The sequence below is a fragment of the Vidua macroura genome, chromosome 1 (genome assembly GCF_024509145.1).
Source record: "Vidua macroura isolate BioBank_ID:100142 chromosome 1, ASM2450914v1, whole genome shotgun sequence".
In the NCBI taxonomy this organism is placed as follows: Eukaryota; Metazoa; Chordata; class Aves; order Passeriformes; family Viduidae; genus Vidua; species Vidua macroura.
Genome location: NC_071571.1, coordinates 3849264 through 3868688, shown reverse-complemented (window position 1 = coordinate 3868688; position 19425 = coordinate 3849264). Strand labels below are relative to the sequence as shown.

At 38.9% G+C, this 19425-nt stretch overlaps 1 protein-coding gene across 3 annotated transcripts in view; it reads left to right on the top strand.

The window, feature by feature from the left end:
• The window catches only part of MINDY4 (MINDY lysine 48 deubiquitinase 4), a 68996-nt gene that overhangs the window by 27985 nt on the left and 21586 nt on the right, over positions 1-19425 (top strand). For all 3 annotated transcript variants that reach the window (XM_053976100.1, XM_053976109.1, XM_053976092.1), the window contains exons 10-14: positions 1209-1310; positions 2298-2361; positions 3369-3434; positions 3744-3811; positions 19029-19092. In XM_053976100.1, the coding sequence (XP_053832075.1) occupies positions 1209-1310; positions 2298-2361; positions 3369-3434; positions 3744-3811; positions 19029-19092 (364 nt within the window). The remainder of the gene's footprint in view (positions 1-1208; positions 1311-2297; positions 2362-3368; positions 3435-3743; positions 3812-19028; positions 19093-19425) is intronic.

The window sequence follows — 19425 nt, the reverse complement described above, 5'->3', positions numbered from 1 at the left end:
TTTAAAAGGGTTAAGTAAAAACGTCAGAAAGAAATTAAGTATGAATGCATTTAGAAACTAAAAATCATAATTAAAACATAAGACAATCCTGTTTGAGAATATTGAAAGCTTTATTACAGATTTAAAGATGAGGTAGCTTCTCTTGTCCATTATTTGCCAATATACTACTGTTCCCTGAAGCATTTACCTTCTTTTTTGTCCAAACAATTAAAAATATGTTCTTTGGAAGAGGAACTCTTTCTTTTAGATGAAGAATCCTTTCTTTTCTTTCAGGGTGTGGTAACAGATCTGTGCTTAACCAGTTCCTGTTGTTGATCATACCTTATTTACTCTTCTCTTGATTTTCATCCATTGCTTTTAATGATAAAACCAGTTTTATTTTAATCATTCCTTTAATCATTTTAATCAGACACCACCATAAGTAATGGTCTCCTAGAAGTGAAGACTGTGAATTTCATCACTTAAATTCACCTGTGTGACAGGAGCAGTGTCAGAGCACAGAGAGATACCAAGTTCACAATTATTATTTATAACCTTCACTACGAGCAACATAAACTCATAGAGGTCCCCCAAAAAAGCAGCACAGAGCTGTTAACACTTGACTTTGGTGAATTAATGTCCTTCCAATGCCTGTTTTCCTTCTGACTTGAGAAGAAACCCACCCAATTTGCCCAGTTTGTTCTGTAGCAATCTAAAGAGAATTTTTCTCCCTACAGTTCCTTTCACTGGGTCTGCTTATCTTCAGGGTCCAAAGTACCTTCTTAAATGCCTGAAGTGAGGTTTCTCCTCAGGGAATGGTTCCAAAAAGCCCAGTGGGGACATCAATGGCATCTCCCTCTGCAGGTGCTGAGCAGTCTCAGCACAGGGTGTGCCCTGGGTGCTCTCGTGGCCTCTCGTTCTGCTGTTCATTCTCAGAGAAAGGTGGGGTTCAGCTCTACCTTCACCCCTGGAATGTCTCCCCAGTGACAATACCATCTGCCTCTCCAACTCACAGCATTTTTGGCTGTCCAGGTTGTCTCTTTCTCAGTTGTAGAAGAACTGAGGTACCTAAATAATGACTGTTTGACGCAGCTCACCGGAGCCTTGTTATAAACCATTTTAAAACTCTCTCTGAAGATGCTTTTGTTCTTTTAGGGAAAAACCTGCCCTGAATCTGTTTGCCCTCACATTTTGCTGCTTGTCTCTCTCCTTTATTTCCTGGACTGCAGTTGTCTCCAGCCCTCAGAAGCTCACAGGACCAAGTGCCTCTCCCTGGCTCTCGCTGACATTCTGTGGCGTGCGGGGGGCCACGAGAAAGCCCTGGTGGCACTGTGAGTAGAGGAGAAGCACTTTCATTCCCTGTACACACCTCTTGTACCTCTACCTGTCCCAAATCTACATAATCTACAATAGAAATGCTTTGTAAGCTGCATTTATGCCACCTAAAGCAGCCTGAGGAGCAAAGCAAAATGTAATTTCTGCTGTCCCAGTAGCTGGGACAGAATAGACAAAACACTTTGAAGTTGCTGTGAAAGATCCTGGATCTTTATTTAATTGATGGATTGGATTTAATTGATTGTAGGCATCCTCCAAAATCATCTTATTAAGAGTTATTTTTCCATGTGCAGCATTCTGCTCCTGTGTTGCAGGATATTCCATTATGGCAGGAATGAAGCTCCTTCTGCTGTATTTGCCAGCTTAGTTTATGCAATGCAATTGGGCTGCTGGTACACAAAACATCCAACTTTTAGATCCCCAGCTTTGGCTGCACTGGAACCTAAATGACATTTTTAAGTGAGTCAGGTTTTGTGATCATAATTAATTTCCTTTATTAGATCAACTAAAATAGCTGCAAAATAACAGAGAGGCTTTGGGACACAGAAATCCTTCATAAACCTGAAATAGAAGCAGCAAATTCAAAGACATTTCAAATGATATTTCACATGTTTTACATCTCAAACCTGCTTCCTCTGTGATATTTTACATATGTTCTTCTGCTTGTTTGAATGTCATTACTCTAAAAATATTTTTCAATAAAAACTGTTGTTAACATCTTGTATTTATCCTCTTTCTGTAAGGAGAAACTTGTAATTCATGTAAGACTGAGAGAGCAGAGCACAGATAAAGTGCTTGTTTCACTGACAGAAGTTTGATTTGCAATATAAACTTACTTACAAGAAATCTTTTTTTTTTAAAGTCATTAAAAGTAATAATAATGCAAATCTTTGGCACATCATTCAGCTCATATAACATGTTGATTTCTCCTTAATGCCATTTTCTTCCTTTTAACGTGAGTTTTGTCTGAATATCCCCTTCAGGCCATCAGGAAGACAGCAGTTCACTCCCACAGGGAAATACAAGGCAGATGGAATCCTAGAAACTGTAAGGCTCTGTGGGACTCCCATTCTCCAGATCCTCTTTCTTGCTTTCCCTATTTCAGTTCAATGAATCTGATTTCTGTTGCTCTCCTAACATTTTAAAATCAAATTAGTAATGATCCAAAACCCAATAGGAGATAAAATCCCATAGCCTGCCTGGCTCTGAGTTGTCCCAGTGGCTGTGGGCAGTTGGGCTCTCTGAAATCCTCTTTTTTTTTTTTTTTTTTTTTTTTTTTAATTTATTAACCTTACAAACCTAAAAACTCTGCCTGCTTTTAATGACACACAGTGAAAATGAACATGGGCCCCTCCAATTGAGCATGAGCATGAAAAGGCACTATTTTCTTCTTGTCTTACACAGAATTCTTTGCCTTTTTTCCCCCTCCAGAAGCTCCAAATGGCAGAACACTTTCCAGTTATGCCTTGTTTCCATCTGAGGCTTTCTGATGGCTTTGCAAGCAGTGGTGCCTTCAGCCAGGCTTTAGTGGTTGCAGGAAATGTTTTTGGCCTCATAAAAGAGGGAAGGGATGTCTCAAAAAATCTGAAGATGGAAAAACAGGCAAAGAATATTGAAGTGAGGGCCTGGATCTGTGAGCTCTCCTGGATTTCATGTTAAATAGGAATACTCATTTCTCTGAGTGTGGTAAATGCCTCACCCCTGAGCTTCTTGCCCATCCTGTGTCTTCTAAAGCTGCAGTAGTCCTCTGTTCTAGGAATTGTTTTTCATTCCATAGATAATGCTTAAAATTGAATCAAAGTGTCTGTTGAGAAACTTAAAAATCATCAAAGAGCAGCTTTGAAAAATTCAGAATATATCAGGTGCTGAGATATAATTCAATGCCAAATGACAACAGAAAGAGGTAGATTTCATTAGATTTTTATTTCTTTTTTGTTAGTTCAGATCTTTCCAGGCAATTTGAAATTTTTGGCTCCTTCATTTCAGCTTTCAGGTTATAAAAATGAGCTGCTGTTTTTTAAGTCACCTTTTTTCCTTCTTGCATTTCTTCCCAGCTGATACTTCACAGTGCCACGAGATATGAGGACCTGATTCTATTTCTACAGCAGAATATTCACCAGGTACTGTGCTTAATTATATATTAATTAAATTATGGTTCAGCTGCCAGCCTTTGTGTCTATTAGTCTCACACAATGTGTTCTGAACACTGTTTCTGCAACTCTATGGACATGTTTTGCATTTTAACAAACACAGCAACAAATCCAGCTTTAGCATAAATCACAGCAATTCCTTCTGCCTTCAGTGCCATTTGCATTTCTGGAGAACTGGGCAAAAAAAATTTGTACACAACAAACAACACCAAAATCCTAGACAAACAAACAAAAAAAAAAACCAAAATAACACCAAATTAACACCTTTTCTTTTTTCAGTTTGAAATTGGTCCCTATGGCTGCATCCTCCTGACTGTGTCTGTCATCTTGTCAAGATCCATCAACCTGTGAGTGCCTCTCTAGCCTTGTTTCATAAACTGCACAGCAAAGCGAGCTGGGAAAAACAGGGAGAAATCCATGGTGTGCTTCAATCTCTGGCATTTTTAGTTCTGTCCTGGTGTTTGCTCTGAAAAATATGGGGGAGTTGTGCAGATTTACCCACCTAACCTTGGCTTTTCTTGTTGCATACACACACTTGTGTGTGTGTATAATTATATATATATATATATTTATATCTATTGTTGTGATCAGTCCACCACATCTGATATCAAATGCTCCATCTAAACATTAGGGATCATGTCTGAGGTTGTTTTTTGTCCTCTCTACCTTGGCAGTTTAAGCAAGACTTGTTTAAAGGTTATATATTTCACACACTTCAGGTATCACTGTGATGACTTCCCCAGTCTCTCTGTCAGTGATAAGGAAATAAAATGGGTGAGGCAGCTCATTTTTAGGTAGCTGTAAGTAATGCATGACAAATCTGCTCTCAGTTTGTTGCTGTGATGAATATTCTGAGCTCTAGCTCGTGGGAAGTCATCATGACCTCTTTTAAAAACTCCCTGAGGCTTGCCCAGGCACAGTGGCACTCAGCTGAGCTTTTATAGAGACTGGTGGTGTTTCTGTGGTGCTGTGGGTGTCAGTGGGTCAGAAGATAAAGGTTTCCTTCGTGCAGTCAAGTTTTCACTGCTGTGAAAATCCCCAGGAGCAAGGGGAAGCTGCTCCCTGCCAGTTTGCAATAAACAAGTGACACGGAGAGAGCAGCTGCGCTTGAAAGCAGCACGAGGCTGATTTATGGAAGCTTTTATTTCTTACAGCTCTGCATTGTCTTGACAAGAAACAGCAACTTAGTCCAAATTTGAGATCCACAATCAGTTCTCACCTGCTGGGATCCCAGCAAGGATTTGCAGATTGAGTTGTTTTTTTTGGTTTTATTGTAATTTCTTTTCTTTTGCTTATAGTAACACTACTGCCCTTGGCTTGACTCCACTTTTGTAGTCTAACACAAATGATGTGATAATTTCAGGGCACATGCCATTTTTTCTCATTTTTCTGAGCTAGTTACAACAGAGAGGTTCAGATTAGTAAAGTTACTTGTGCAAGTAATGATCTGTAGGTTCATAATTGCTGCTGTCTGCACTGCTTTGCTTGCTGTAAAATGATAAATATTCTTTAATCATATATATTCTCCCTCATCACCTCCCAGTTCCTGCCAGATGGATTATGACAAGGCCAATCAATCATCTGTGTTTTTATTTGTGGGAGCTGTGTCTAAAGTGAACATGACAATTCCTTTTGGTGCCTGTTTGAATTTTAAACTATCTAAATATTTTTACAGATCTGATGCACAATGTCAGAATAGTTTATGAAGTGCAGTTCTGTTTTGAGGAATTGCTATGATTTTTTCACAACTTCATTTTAAAGTACTGTTTCTCTTCTAGCTTGTACTGTGTAAGACACTGCATTGGTACCTTTTTTTTTACAAGAAATGGGAATTTTTCTGTTTTTAAACACAATGGAAAGTGGTTTTAGACCCTTGCACAATTTTTTTAAGAAGTGCAAACTGTTTATGTAATCTTCAGCAATCAATTTAGCTGCCTATGTCACCTTGCTTCTCTTAGGATATTAAAAATATCAAGACAAATAACTCAGTGCTGATATCCTCAAGAAATATGAACTAATTCAGAGAGTGTTACCAGCATGATAAGCAATTATTTACATAACTGGCATAGTTCTGGATGAACAGCTGAAGACAAACAAGAGTTGGTTTAGATGATGGAATTTTAGCCAGTAATAGATCCCCCTGGGACTGTTCTGCCCCGGTTTTTGGGTTGTTTTTTAACAGAAAAATCAGCAGGTTTTTACAACAGAAAACTCCATGGAAGTTTCAGTTTTCCAGATTTTTGTGTGCATATTGCACTGAAAAAAAAAAAAAAAAAAAAAGATTATTTAATTTTAGTTGAGGAGTTGACAGCACTTAGATTCTTCCTATTTTGAGTGTTATTATCTATCTTAATGATCTTTATTGCCCAGAGAGGTTGTGGACTCCTCATTCCTGGAAGTGTCCAAAGCCAGGCTGGAGCAGCCTGGGACAGTGGAAGGTGTCCCTGCCATGGCAGGGGTGGCACTGGATGGGCTTTAAGGTCCCTCCCAGCCCAAACCATTGCAGCATTCAGTGATTTATTTACTTTCTGTGTATTATTTGCATTTAGGCCTTTAAACTCAAAAAAAGAGGGAAAAAAAAAACAACCCCATGATTAATTTCATTTATTTTAGATGTCTGTCTTAGAATGACGTAAATAATCTCCTGAAGTGCTTGGTTATCTCCCCCAAAAAGTGAGAAAATCTAAATAACCTACTCATAAAGAAATTTTACACTGTAGATATCAAGTTGTGTAATGAAATCTGGTTTTTAGTGACAGGTCAATGAAAAATGGGAGATTAAACATTAATAATGCAGAGCATTATACATTAAAAAAAACCACTCTTACAACTGTACTCACCTAGTGATGGGCTTTAAATAAGCTGTTATAAAAAAAGGAGCGAAATTCTGGCACCACCACTGGAAATTTAATTATCTGAACACATCAGTTCAATTTTCTGTGATAGACAGGAGATAAATCATGTGTTGAGAGTTGAGAACAGAATAAAAACACATTAATGACTTCATATAAATATATGATCTTCCAATTTCATTTTGCATGTAGTCCTGTCTCCCCAGGCCAGTAAAGTCACATTAGTACTGGAACAAAGTGGAAGACAAAAACAAAGTTTCCCTTTAATTTGCACAGATAAAACCAAAACTTTTTTCTTCACCAATAAAGAGGAATAACTTGGAAGTAATAAAAAATCAGGCACTCATGACAAGGTTGAATACATTATTCCTCAGAGTCCAAGAGCTTGGGTGCTCTCAGGGAAGCACTCAGGCTTTGATGTTAAAACAAGCATAATTCTAATTTTTTTTCCACAGCATAAACAACTTTCAGTACTGGGAGATGAGGAGGCCAAAAGTATCAAGAGGTTCAAATAAATTTCGAGCAGTTAATGAAAGTTGCAGGCTCCAGCATCCCTAAACCCCTGGCCTTGATGTTGTCTCCATGTCCCCCATTTTTGTGTTCTGCCTTGATGTTTGCTGCTGCTTTTGCTGCTTTTTTTGGTCCAGCTCCATAATTTTTACATTGTTACAGATCTTCCCTTGCAAATGGAAATTCCAGCTTTCAGCCAGGTCTGCTGGGCAGTTGTTCTAGGATCACGGGCAGTCTGAAGCATTTTTATTTCAGGGGGACGCATGCCAGGAAATGCAGGAGTTTGTGCCTCTTTGTAGATTTTGGGTAATGAGTTTTTCATGCTCCAAGCACTAATGATCATCACTGCCTGAGCTGATAACAAATGGCCAGAGAGGAGTGAGAATTCCTGAGGAAGTTGCTGAGAACGCGTTGTTGCTTCTGGTACAGGAAGGAATTCTGGTTCCTAACAATTGTTACCTGTTTTTTTATTTTAATTTGTTTTTTTTTTTTTTTTTTAACAACCAGCAAATTTTTTTTTTAAAAAAAAAGTCATATTATAGCAGCTCAAGGGACTAATCTTTCTGAGTGTGCAAGATGTGTGCTGGGATCTTGACGTCGATGAGAGCTACAGGATATTTTCCGTGCATGGGAGAGAGAATGAGCTCAAAAGTTGGGCTGCAAGCCCCCACTGAGCCTCACCACTGAGTGCAGGAAGGTTGTGAATATTCAGGAGTGGTTTTAGTGAGGACTCAAGTGATCCCCACAATCTGACTGAATTTCCAGCCTGCAGTGAGACTGCAGCACAGCTTTCCCTGCTGGGTTCTGCCTCATCCTCCCCCAACCCTTGGTCCCTTCCTTGCTGTGCCTTACTCATGCAAAGCCATACCTGGAGTGGGATGTGGCTCCTTTGGATGCACCCAGTGGATCCTCAGCTTTCTTTAAATTCCAGCTCCTCACCAATCCCGTTCCCACATTTTTTCCTAATCACTGCAATAATTTGTTGTGGGTGAGACAGTTGCAGTTGAGAGGGAGACGATACAAAGCAGCACACTCCATCTTCAGAAGGCTTCAAACTGGTTTTATTCTGGCATGCACGCTTTTTATACATTCTTACAAAACTCATAAATTTACACTTTATTAATTCATCACCAGAGACAAACAAAATGCTCATTGGAACGGGCAGTTGCAGGTTTCTCTTATTTATCCTTCTTTCTTCCTTGGTTTCTGTGTCAACGACCTTGGTAGGAAATTCTTTCAGGGGTTAACATGGATCCTCTTATCAAACTTCTCTCTGGCTCACAGAACCCACTGTAAAACCTCCTCCACAATAACTTACTGCATAAAATCATCATTACAAGAACCCAGGAGAGCAAAGAACACGTGGAACAAGAAAACTCCTTGGGTGGAATCCCTTTGTGGAAAACCAGCGTATTGCCATTTTCAGGCTACCTGGAGACAATGCACAGAGCCTGATCTGGAACACGGGCTCACTGTGCTGCTCACAACTCAAAATGCCACTGTTTGCATTGCTTTTGTGACCTGGGGATTCTTTATCACTTACTGATAGCAGGTCACGTGTCGCTCTCCAGTCAGGAGCGGTCACTGGGTGGCTTTTCCATGTTTTCTCTCAGGTGTTGCTGTGAGAATAAGTAAAACAATGGCTTAAGCTGTGGGAAAAATAAAAAAAGGAGACTGATTTTGCAAGTCAGGAGGAGGCTGTGTACTTCATTAAGGTTGGCTGCTCGTAAACTTTGGAAAATACACGTCAACGTCTTCTTCCTTGTTATGATCCCACAGCTCTGTTAACTGCACTTCTCTAGTTCTTACTGCTCCAGAGCAGGGTGTTCAGACCTGTTTCAAAATTATCTGTGCTGTTCCCGTTTTGGTGTTGGGGAATTTTGGTTGTTTGGAGTTGGTTGCTTTGTGTGTTTCTTTATTTAATTTATTTATTTCAAAAGCCAGCGTGTATTTCAAAAGTCTGTTGGTTTTAAGTTGAATAGATCACATTATGACTCTTTATCAGTGTAGGATTTCTCACACCCAATAACTCTGTCCTTGATTATTACCAATTCACCTCATTCTCTGAAATCTATTAATGAACAGTTTTTCACTTGAGGGAATCAAATTATTAAAATTATGTTGTTCTGTGCACTTACTCTTCATTCCTGTGGTACATTTTACTTAACTGGACAAGTTAAATCTTCTTCATCTGCCATTCTGCTCCATCTTTGAAATAAAAACATGCAGAAGCACCAAATCATGTTAAATGCTGCCCATTATTATGCCCTGGTCATACCATGGTCAAATGTATCTGTTTTTCATCTTGGGTTTACTTCTGCAATCATTTGTCTGGTTTCAAGCAATCCTATAAGAATCTTCCTCTTCTGGTCTATTGGCAAACTATTTTTACTTTTTTTCTTTTTTGTAATTTTAACAGTTCTGTCTGCCTTTACTCATCAAGGGAAGTTTTTTATTCTATTAGTTTTTATTCTATTTTATTTCTATTCTATTTATTATTTTTAGTAGCAGGAAATGATCATTACTGCAGTAATCATTTTTTTTTTCTGTATCCGTTCCTAACTTCCTTTCTGTATCATTTACTGTAAAATAACCCCAATTCTGACACGTTACTGGACTTTAAATCTCTTTCAGTCATGCAGGACTTCGAAAAAGGAAAGTGATGCTCTGCTGGCTCATGAGCTGTGGGTGGAACAAAGGGTCCCCCACCCTCAATCCACTTTCCTTTGCTGACACCTTTTCTTGTCCCAGAGCCAATCTCTAATTTGGAGTTCCCCTGAAATTCACCTTCCCTCCTGATGCTGTTTGGTTGCTGGAGAAAGGCTTTTTGTGAAATATTCATTTGGCTGGGCCAGGGGAAAATTCCAATTCCAGCGTCTCATGAAGGATCCGGTCACTTGGGGCACTCTCAGCTCTTGATGGAAGTAGATTTTTCTGTCATCTAGTTTTCTGAGAAAACCTTTTTAAAGGTAGTTTCCCCTCCACTTGAGAGTGCCTGGGAGAGCAGCAACAGGGGGAAGTTGTGTCTGGGAGCAGTTTGCACTCAGGGCTTGCAGTTATGTAATATAAATAGATGTCATCGTGGTTTTTTTACAGCTTTTGGTGTTTGAAAAACACAGGGAAGCTGTTGGTTTTGAGGGGAAACAGCTGTCAATTATGTTACAGTGCTAAAAAAACAAGGAGCTGGACACAACTGAAAAAAAGAAAATATATATATGTTTGAGAATCTTAGAGCTGTCCAAGAGCCATTTGTGATTTTGCAACTTGAGGGAGGCAGGTTAGATTTACCAGGAACAGGGGGAGGAGCAAATAGGAGAGATTTTGTGGGATCCAGACCTTGGTGGGGAAGAATTGAGCCCTTTTTTGTTGGGGTGAGTGAACTTCTGTGCCTCCTGCTCGATGGGTTGCGTGCAATTCCTAATTTTCAGGATCTTCCCTGCCTTTGAGGTTCTGTAGTAGAAATTGGGCAGAGGCTCTTGTAAAGCAAAGGGTTCACTGGGCAGGAGCTGCTTGGAACATTACTCAATTAATAAATGCAGAATAATGAATGCAGCTGTTAAAAGGTAATAAAGAAGGGAGTTTGCTTGAAAGAATTTAATGTTTTTCCTTCAAAAAAAGGCAAGAATATAGGGATAATCAGTGACAGCTTTAGCAATAATTGTGGGAGGATGTGAGACCAAGTTTTGAAGATTTGTGCTTTCAAAAGGGGATAGGCAGTGGAATATATTGATGTGTGAAATGTCACTTTCTAATGCTTGAGAGAGAGGGGACCCAGGGACAAAAGGTGGTGGGAAAAGGGGGTTTGGAAGACAAGACACAGCAAAGGAGAGTAGAGTCTCACTCTAGGGAAACATGTAGGATTTGCCAAATTAAATCTGAATATAAGGCAGCTTTTTAATATTTTAGGTAAGGAATGTGACCCAAGTGGAAATGTGACCACAAAGGCAAAGAAGAGGAAAGGTTGAATTAGGTTTGAGGGTGTTTGCTGTGCTGGAGGACAGGGAACAAAAGTTAGTGGTAAAGAAAAATGAGTAAATGAGACCCAACTCAGAAAAAAAAGGCAGAATCAAGAAGACAAAGATGTTTTTTTGCTGCTTCTGTTTGTTATCTTGATAGGTAAGGGATTGGGGAACTGGGAAACAATGCCAAAAATAATAAATGGAGGAAAACGTGGAGTTTGCCCAGGTAATTGAGACATGTGACTCTTGTTCCTCTGGTAAGGAAATTCAGGAATTTCAGCTGTGTCACCAGCTGGGTTCACAGAACAGAAGTGGAGGACTAGAGACTGAGTGACAGCAAATTTGGTGTGGATGTGCAGCAGGAAGGTCACTTGTGGGAATAAAAACAGATTGCTCCAACAGACACATCCAGCTCCTTGTGGAACAGATGAGGATAAATCAAGAAGCTGAGGAGCTGAAGAAAGGGAAGATTATTAGCTCATCCTCTGGGGAGTTTTCAGACTTCTTAAAATAGTGCAGAGGAATGAAAAAAGTGTGGTGAGCAACAACCTTCTCTGTCATCAGTGATCTGAGTCCTGGTGTTGGAAAATGGAGAGAAAACGTGGTTCAGATGAGGTCAGACGTGAGAAAATGAAACAACAAGTGATTTCCTTATCATATTAATACAGAGCTATCAGGAAAAGATGTGAGGTTTCTGTAGAGTGGAGGTGGCTAATATCAGGAATAATGGAAAGAATGCTCCAAGTCTAAATTAATATTCTGCCTCTCAGTAAGGAGAGCAACACGGTGCAAAGTCAGCATGGCTGATTGGAATTCATGCATAATAACTGATTCAGTTTTGTGGGAGGTGGAATTTAACCTGAAAAAGTGGTGATGGCTACACAAAGGGAAGGAAAAAATAAAGCAGGTATCGTTGTACCTACACCTCATTCCTAAATTTATTCAGCACTTTCAAGCTTTCTCTTTCTCAGACTTTATGAATGGACCTGATCCTAAAAGCTTACCTTTGTCATGCCTTATTGAAATCTAGAGTAACTGGAGTTGCAGTTGTAGGAGCAAATGGAGAATTGTTAGTTAAACTAAAAAAAAAAAAAAAACCGATAATAAAATTAGTTAATGGGGATCTAATAAGAGGTTTTTAATTGATATGTCAAATGAAAAATCATTTACTAATGTGAAAATAACACATCTTTTAAGAATTCTAAAGGTGATGAGGAAAGAGACTCAGAAAGGTGTTGTTAGCATGAGCAAGGTAACTGATGGAGTTTGTCAATGATTAGTCTGGGATTAAAAATGTTTTATTCCCTAAAATAATGCTGGGAAAAGGGAGTGGTATGCTGATGAAGTGACCTGATGACTGAAAAGCTGAAAGGCCCTGTCAATACAGAGAACAAATTGTGCTGTAAAAAAGAATTGGCTCAGCCTCCTGACGAGGGCAATAAAAAAGGAATTTATTTTCACTACAGAAAGTGCAAGGTCTTGTAAACAGAGACTGCTCTACTACTGTACTGGGGGGTTCATCAGCTGTAAGAGGCAGGATGAGGAGCAGCAGAGCACACAGTGACTCTGAGCCAGCATTAAAAAAAATAGCCTTGGATCTGCTCTGAGGGTGTATCAGCAGAAATAGTTCCAGGTGGTGAAGAAATGTTAATGGATTGTGCAAGGCTCTGATGTGTCCTTTGAGAAACACCATGGCAGGCTGGGTTCACACATGAAATCTGGGGGAAGTATAGGAAAAGCACAGACCAGGGTAAGAATGAATCTGTTTTGTCAAAGAAGAATTCTAAAAGAACAAAAGTTTTTATGTTTTCTAGCCTTAAAAAAAGGAAATTTTGAGGTGGAACATAACTATTTTTTAAAAACTGGGATGGTGGTGGTTGTAAATAAACAAGAAAGGCAGAGAAAGTGATTTAATTTAAAGATGAGTGTACAGAGAGAAGGGCATCAGTAAACCTCATCAAAGCATGAGCAGATTCCAGGATCCTGAGCTACCACTGAGAAAAGTATGGAAAGCTGAGAAAACAACCAGGAATTGTGGATTTCTGTGAAAGAGAGTAACTAGGATGGCTGGGTTTTACCTGCCACATGCAGAGAACATCATCTTCTCTGCTCCCTCTCCACAACTCTGCTTTATCCCAGCGTGGGATGTGGCTGTAATCCACACCAGGGCTGATATCAACATGGAATATTCTCCTGGGGAGAACCTGAGATTTGGGGGTTTAATTGCCCCTATAGGATCAAGGGAAGGTTCTGCAAGCCTGTTAGCCTGTGTTTGATAGGGAAAAGACAAGAAACTCTCTAAGAAATGCAGTGAAGGATCATTCTGCTGAAATATTCTCCATGTTCCCAGAAGTAATTCCAGGATTTCCCAAGCTGCCAGTTGTGCCCAGCTCACTGGGTTTATTAGTCTTTGATGAAACCTGTCCTCCACAAATTTCTCTAAACCCTTTAATCCTTTTGCCCTCCACAAACTCTTGGCAATGAGCTCCCCACTGCAGAAATATGTTTTGTGAAAGAGTTTTTCATTTTTTTTTTCCTTGAATTGCCCAGTGAGTTTGAGTAGTGGTGTGGAATTCAAGTTTTAAAAAACAGTGAGGAAATATTCTTTAATCATCTCCTTGCCTTGGAGTCCACCAGTTGTGTCCTGCTGTAGTGAAATGATCCTGGTCTCTGCAGCCCCTTCCCACAGGAAAACTGCTCCAGTTTTTAACTGTGTTTTCTTCTGACCATCAGAAATTCCTCTGATCCTACAATATCCAAATGCTCAGATTCTGTTGAGCTAAAATCTGTAGTAAGTTAACTTAAAGAAATTGAACTTTTAATTGGTTTGTCCAAATGAGGAATCTTCTTTAAAGAATGGCTACAGGGTGGTTTTATCTCTAGATCAACCTTATCTCTCACTTCTCAGCTTTTAATCTAAAAAAAAATTAAAAATAGATTCAGTCTGTCTTCAGTGCCAGAATATTTGTGATTTATCCCTCCAGTCCTTGGTATTTAGAAATTTGATTCCGTGGCCAGGTTGTGGCAGGCTCCTTTTACTGTGTGTTCATCAGATGGAGAAAAAGAATTTTCCTGAAGTTTCTTCCTCTACTCTCCAAATTACCTGAGCAAGGTCACCTAAATTGCCTTCAGGGTGTAGCAGTTTCTCTCCATGAATACAAATCTAAAGAATTCCAGAGTGATTGCCTGTTTATGTGTTCATCTTTTGATTTCAGGGAAATAAAGTATATTGATTAAAAGACTGCAGAGGTGTGGAAGAGTAAGTGTGATTCTACTGCAAAATGGTGCAGTAACAAATAAATTGTCGGATTTTGGCCGAATTTCAGCAGGTTACTTTCACACATTCAGATTATTCAGGTATTTGCTGAAGGGTAAATGTGGTGAGATAAATACAGATTTAATATCTTTGCTTGTTCTGTTGCACTCAGGAGGACATTGCATTCAGTCAGAAAGATAATTTCTTTAAAAAATTAAATAGTGAGTTGAATATGCCAATAGATTAATCATTTTTCCCATCAGATCTATCCCTGTGAAATATAAATACATATTTTGTCAGAACTATGGAGCAGCAGAGCTGATGCATTAACCTGCATGAGTACCTCAGACCATTTTAAGGACTTTGTGAAATTAGCAGGTATGTGGCAAAAATGATAAATAAAGAATGAAGCCACTTCCTTGCTTCTCCTGGTCTGAATCCCAAACAATATTTTATTTTTTTTTTAAGAGAGGCTCTTCCCTTCTTCTTTGAACATTCATTTGAAACCTTTGCCATGTGCCAGTATTAAAAAAAAAGAAATATTCTGGAACATTTACACAATAAGGCAGTCACCCATCCTGTCATTTTCCATATCCCCATTGTAATTATTTGAAATCCTTATGCTTGAAGATGAGTTTTTGCTCCCTCCCTGCCCCAAATCTATTTTGGGAGTAGACTTGTAATTGTGTGTTTGTTAATGTGACTGTCTGTTGCCATGAACAAAGTGAGGTCACCAATTTTCTGTGGCAGCTTTGCCTCAGAGTTCAGGACTGTAAACCAACCAGCACTTACTGAAATGCACTCTTTTTCCTTTTATATTATTTTATTATTTTATATTATTTTATTATTTTATATTATTTTTTTCTATTATTTCATTTTGTTCTGTTATCAAGCCCAGTGATACCTATGGCATGAACTGACTCACATTGTGATTCTCTGGGATTATTCCTATTGCAGTTTGCATTGGGACTTTTGTATTCAATATTTAATTATTCTCCATTGAAGACTTGTCAAGAATTTTCCTGGAAGTAAATTGAGAGAAAATGTATGTGAAGCATTTGAAAAACATTTATTTCAGTTAGTTTTTGGTAAGGAGAAGTTCATCTGATTGCAGGTTATGTTATATTGGAGATTCCAATGCTCAAAAAATTTATATTTTGGATTTGTATTTATGCACTTTTAAAACTTTATTGAGTCCAAGCAGATCACTGAAGTGTATTTTATCAATGCACCATCAGTGCTAAGGTTTAAAATGACATTACAGTTTCTTCTATCAAGTGTGGCTTGGTCCATCTGTTTTTAGCTTTTAATTTTTTAATTTTTTTTTTTTTTTTAATATCCCAGAATGGATTGATTTCTTGGCAGATTTCTAATAACTGCCTGGAAGTCAACAAAAGGTGTCAGTATGGCTGTGACAATTCAGAGCAGTCAAAGGTTTGGCTCAGAACATCTGTCCACCTTCAGTACTTAACATCCTTTATAAACACATTATTTATAATTTGAAACAAACAGTTGCAACCAGGCTGAAGATAAACACAGATTCACCAACAGGAGCATGGAGAGGAAGTGAATTTATAATATATAAAGATACTTTTTGGAACTACTTTCAGGCATCCCTGCCTTAAACCCAGCAGCATTAAAAACCATTAAAATACAGGTATAATTCACACCAGCTGTATTTTGGTGATTTCTGTCATGAGGAGATTTCTCCAGTTGCTATAAATTAAGTTTTTACTCTGAAGCCACCTTACACATCTTTTGGTTTCACCACATAATGATGCTCGTTTTGTGTGATAATAATTTGAGAAAAAAAATGTTTGTCAAAATTGCTCTTTTTTGTGGGGAGAAAGGCTTTATTAGAAATCTTTTCTAAAAGAACAGCTCAGAGTGAGTAAATCATGTGGAGCTGAGTTTTGCCATGTTATTTAAGTTCTGTGAGCATATTAAAACACATCCACATTCTGTACGTATTTTAGAATCCAAACTCTGTCTTCCCTGGTTTCATGCAGGCATAAAGCACATCACACACATTACAACTAAAACTGAAAACCAAACTGGGAGATCTTACAAGTGACCTGAAATTTAGCAAAGTCTCGTTGTCAACTTTTGGATTCCTATCAGCACAGGGAATGATTTCTGCTGGAAACTGCACATGGAGCACATGCTTGATTTAAAATCTTTATCCAGGAGATTTTAAAAATCAATATCTTGCTTTCTGCCTAAATAATTTTTTTAAACACTTTTTATTTCTAAACACTTTATAGGCTTTCTTTTAAAGACTTTATAATATTACCAGGAGAGGCAAACCCCACTGTTCTGCTCTAGGAGCCAACATTTTCCTACCTCACTCTCCAGCTGGGATATGAACTATCACAACACTGGAAAATAGTGATAATACAGCACAAGAAAGGAATATTTACCATTAACACTGTTGATTTTTAGTGTCTGTTTACTGATCTGTGATTCTGTTACAACAGCACATGGAGTGTTGAACTGTAAATTAAAAAGGGATTCAGGGAGTCAAGCCTTAAATCATTGTCTGATGATTCACTGGGATACTTAAAAGACTCCTGGCTTCAAATTAATGGGTTTTCTTTCTGTCCTAAAGTGATTTAAAAATTATAAATGGAAAATTCCATGCTAGGGGAGTCATATTAGTGATAGTGATTTATAGATTATGTCTGCATTGACATCTGCTAGCCAGGACAGCAGAATGAGAAGACACTTCAGATTTGCCTATCCGCAATGAACATCTCCACACCCCTGGCAGAAACCACCCACAGAATTGTGACTGTCTGATATTTTTACAAAGCATGAGGTGCACTTGCACCTGAAGCACAGCAAACACACCTGCAGAGAGGCTGGGGAGCCTTTGGCAGGTGGGAGGAGGAGCCCCAGGCGCGTTGAGCGGAGGTGTAAATCCCGCGTAGAGCGGAGGTGTAAATCCCGCGGCCGCGTGCCTGACGTCGGTTTCCTCAGCAGCGGGGCTGATTGCAAAGGCAGATGTTGTCCTTCTTCTGCAAGAGCCGAGATCCACCTCCAGACTCCCAGATTGTTTGTGCCTACAGATGGAATTAGAGCTTCCTGCCATTGTGTGTGCCGTATGTCCCCTCGTCCCCGACTGACGCATGTTGGACATTCTGCCCGCGGCGCTGGCGAGATGAGGCCGTTGCTAAAACTGAAAAATGGCCAAAATCCAGAGATTTTTATCATCCCATCCATGCCTTGCAGTGGTGCACGAGGGAGTTTTCCGTGTCACGGGCACACTTTCCCCAGCCTTTCCTTTGATTTCACACGGGCAAGAGACGTCAGTGGCACTTTGTTATGTCTGACACTGACTTGTAAGTTGTCTTTAAAATAAGTGTTTTTAAAAGGGATGAAATACGTTTTTACAAAAGGGATAAAATGCATTTTTCAAAAAGGGAATAGTCATTCCACAACTATGACTTTTTTCTTAATTATTTTAAATACTTTTAGGGCTGTAAACCTCAAAATTATACATTACATTCAAAGAAATCCTATGAGAAAATAATTATCTAAAGTTTGGGAATTGTGATTCCACGACTATGACTTTTTTTTAATTATTTCAAATACTTTTAGGGCTGTAAACCTCGAAATTATATGTTACATTCTGATTTTGGCATTCAAAGAAAACCTATGAAAAACAGTTATCTAAAGTTTGGGATGAAGACAGAAAACATTCTGGCTTTTTATTTAATAAATACATTTTTAATGGAGCATGTGTGTCAATGTTAAGGGGAAATTTCCAGCTAGCTTTACCCTGACCACATCAATTAAACTCCTGCTTTGTCAGAAACAAAATATTTTCCTTTTAAAACAAAATTAATTGTGCCAATTGTCAAGAAACATGGATATTTGTATGCATAGGTTTGGCAAGTCAAATGAGAATGAGGAGCCTGAATGTGTGTAGAATAACTAAGTTTTAATTGATCATTATTCAGGCATTCCTTTTACCTCAGTGGCAATATCAAAATAAGGATGGAGTCAAAACAATTGAGATCAGCATATTTTATACTGAAGGAAAATAGCATTTTTATGACCCATAGAAATAATCAGTGGGTTTTATTGCCACAGCTCTCCCAGAACATAGTACATTGATTTTCCTCAAACCTAGATTAAACATTCATTCATGTATAAAATAATGTTTGCAATTCCATTATATCTGCAGGATAATAAATGATCAAAGTTACAACCTTTATGTTTTAGGCCATCAACCAATCACTAATTCAGTAATTCCTGGAGTGATGAGATAGTGAACTTAGTCTGGAGACACATTACTCCATAATTATGAGCAATGCAGTTTCACAGACTTTTCTCTTTGGTGTCACACATATAATTAGGGGCCACACAGCACCATTATAAATGTGTACACCTAGAGGGGTTTTTTTGTTCTTTTTTTTTCCTTCTTTTTTCATGGACAGTGTAGTGTATAGACTGTACAGATATATTACAAGTAGTTATGGTAGGAAATAGCAAATAGCAGATCTTATCTGAGTACTGGAATACTCAGGCACTTTGTGGAGTCTGTCTCCTTAGAGAGATTCAGAAACCATCCAGATGTGGACCTGGGAAATTTGCTTCAGGTACCAGAGGTGGGGTGGACAAAGGGACCTCCAGAGGTCCCTTCCAACCTCACCCATTCTGTGATTCTGTCACACAAATAGTGCAGCAATTCTAACTTCTAAAATTCTAACTAGTGGTGACAATGACTTCTTTTCTCCTCAACAGTTGTTTCCTTCAAGCTCTACCAAACTTCTGCTACCCACAGGTTTAGTTGAGATTTTAATTTTGGGGTTTTTTTGCCACGTAAAAAATCACCTTGAAGGGACTCAGAAAATGCAGGGCTGTATTTATGGTTGGGAAACAGTTTGGTTTTGTTTTTCATTGAGATTTAGAGATGAAAAGAATGAAAAGAAGCAATTGTATTGACGTTTGATTGGTTTTAAATTTGTGTTTTCCTTTTCAGGGTGCGCAATGACTTCGATGTGCTCACAAACCGCCTGATTGGCAGCCACGGCTACTGCACCCAGGTGAGCTAAAGGCCCAGTTTTGGGCATGTCCTGTGCCTCTGCTGTGAACTGACCTCTGGGAAGAGATGGATTTCTTATTTTTGAGTCAGAAAGTCATGGAATCACAGAGTGGTTTGGGTTGGAAGGGACCTAAAAGCACACCTTGTTCCAACCCTTCCAACCTTCCACTATCCCAGCTTGCTCCAGGCTCCATCCAGCCTGTTCTTGAACATCTCCAGGGATGGGGATCCACATCCTCTCAGGGCCACCTGTGCCAGGGCCTCACCACCCTCACAGTAAAGAATTTCTTTCTAATACCAGCTAAACCTGCACTCCTTCAGCTGAAGGCCATTC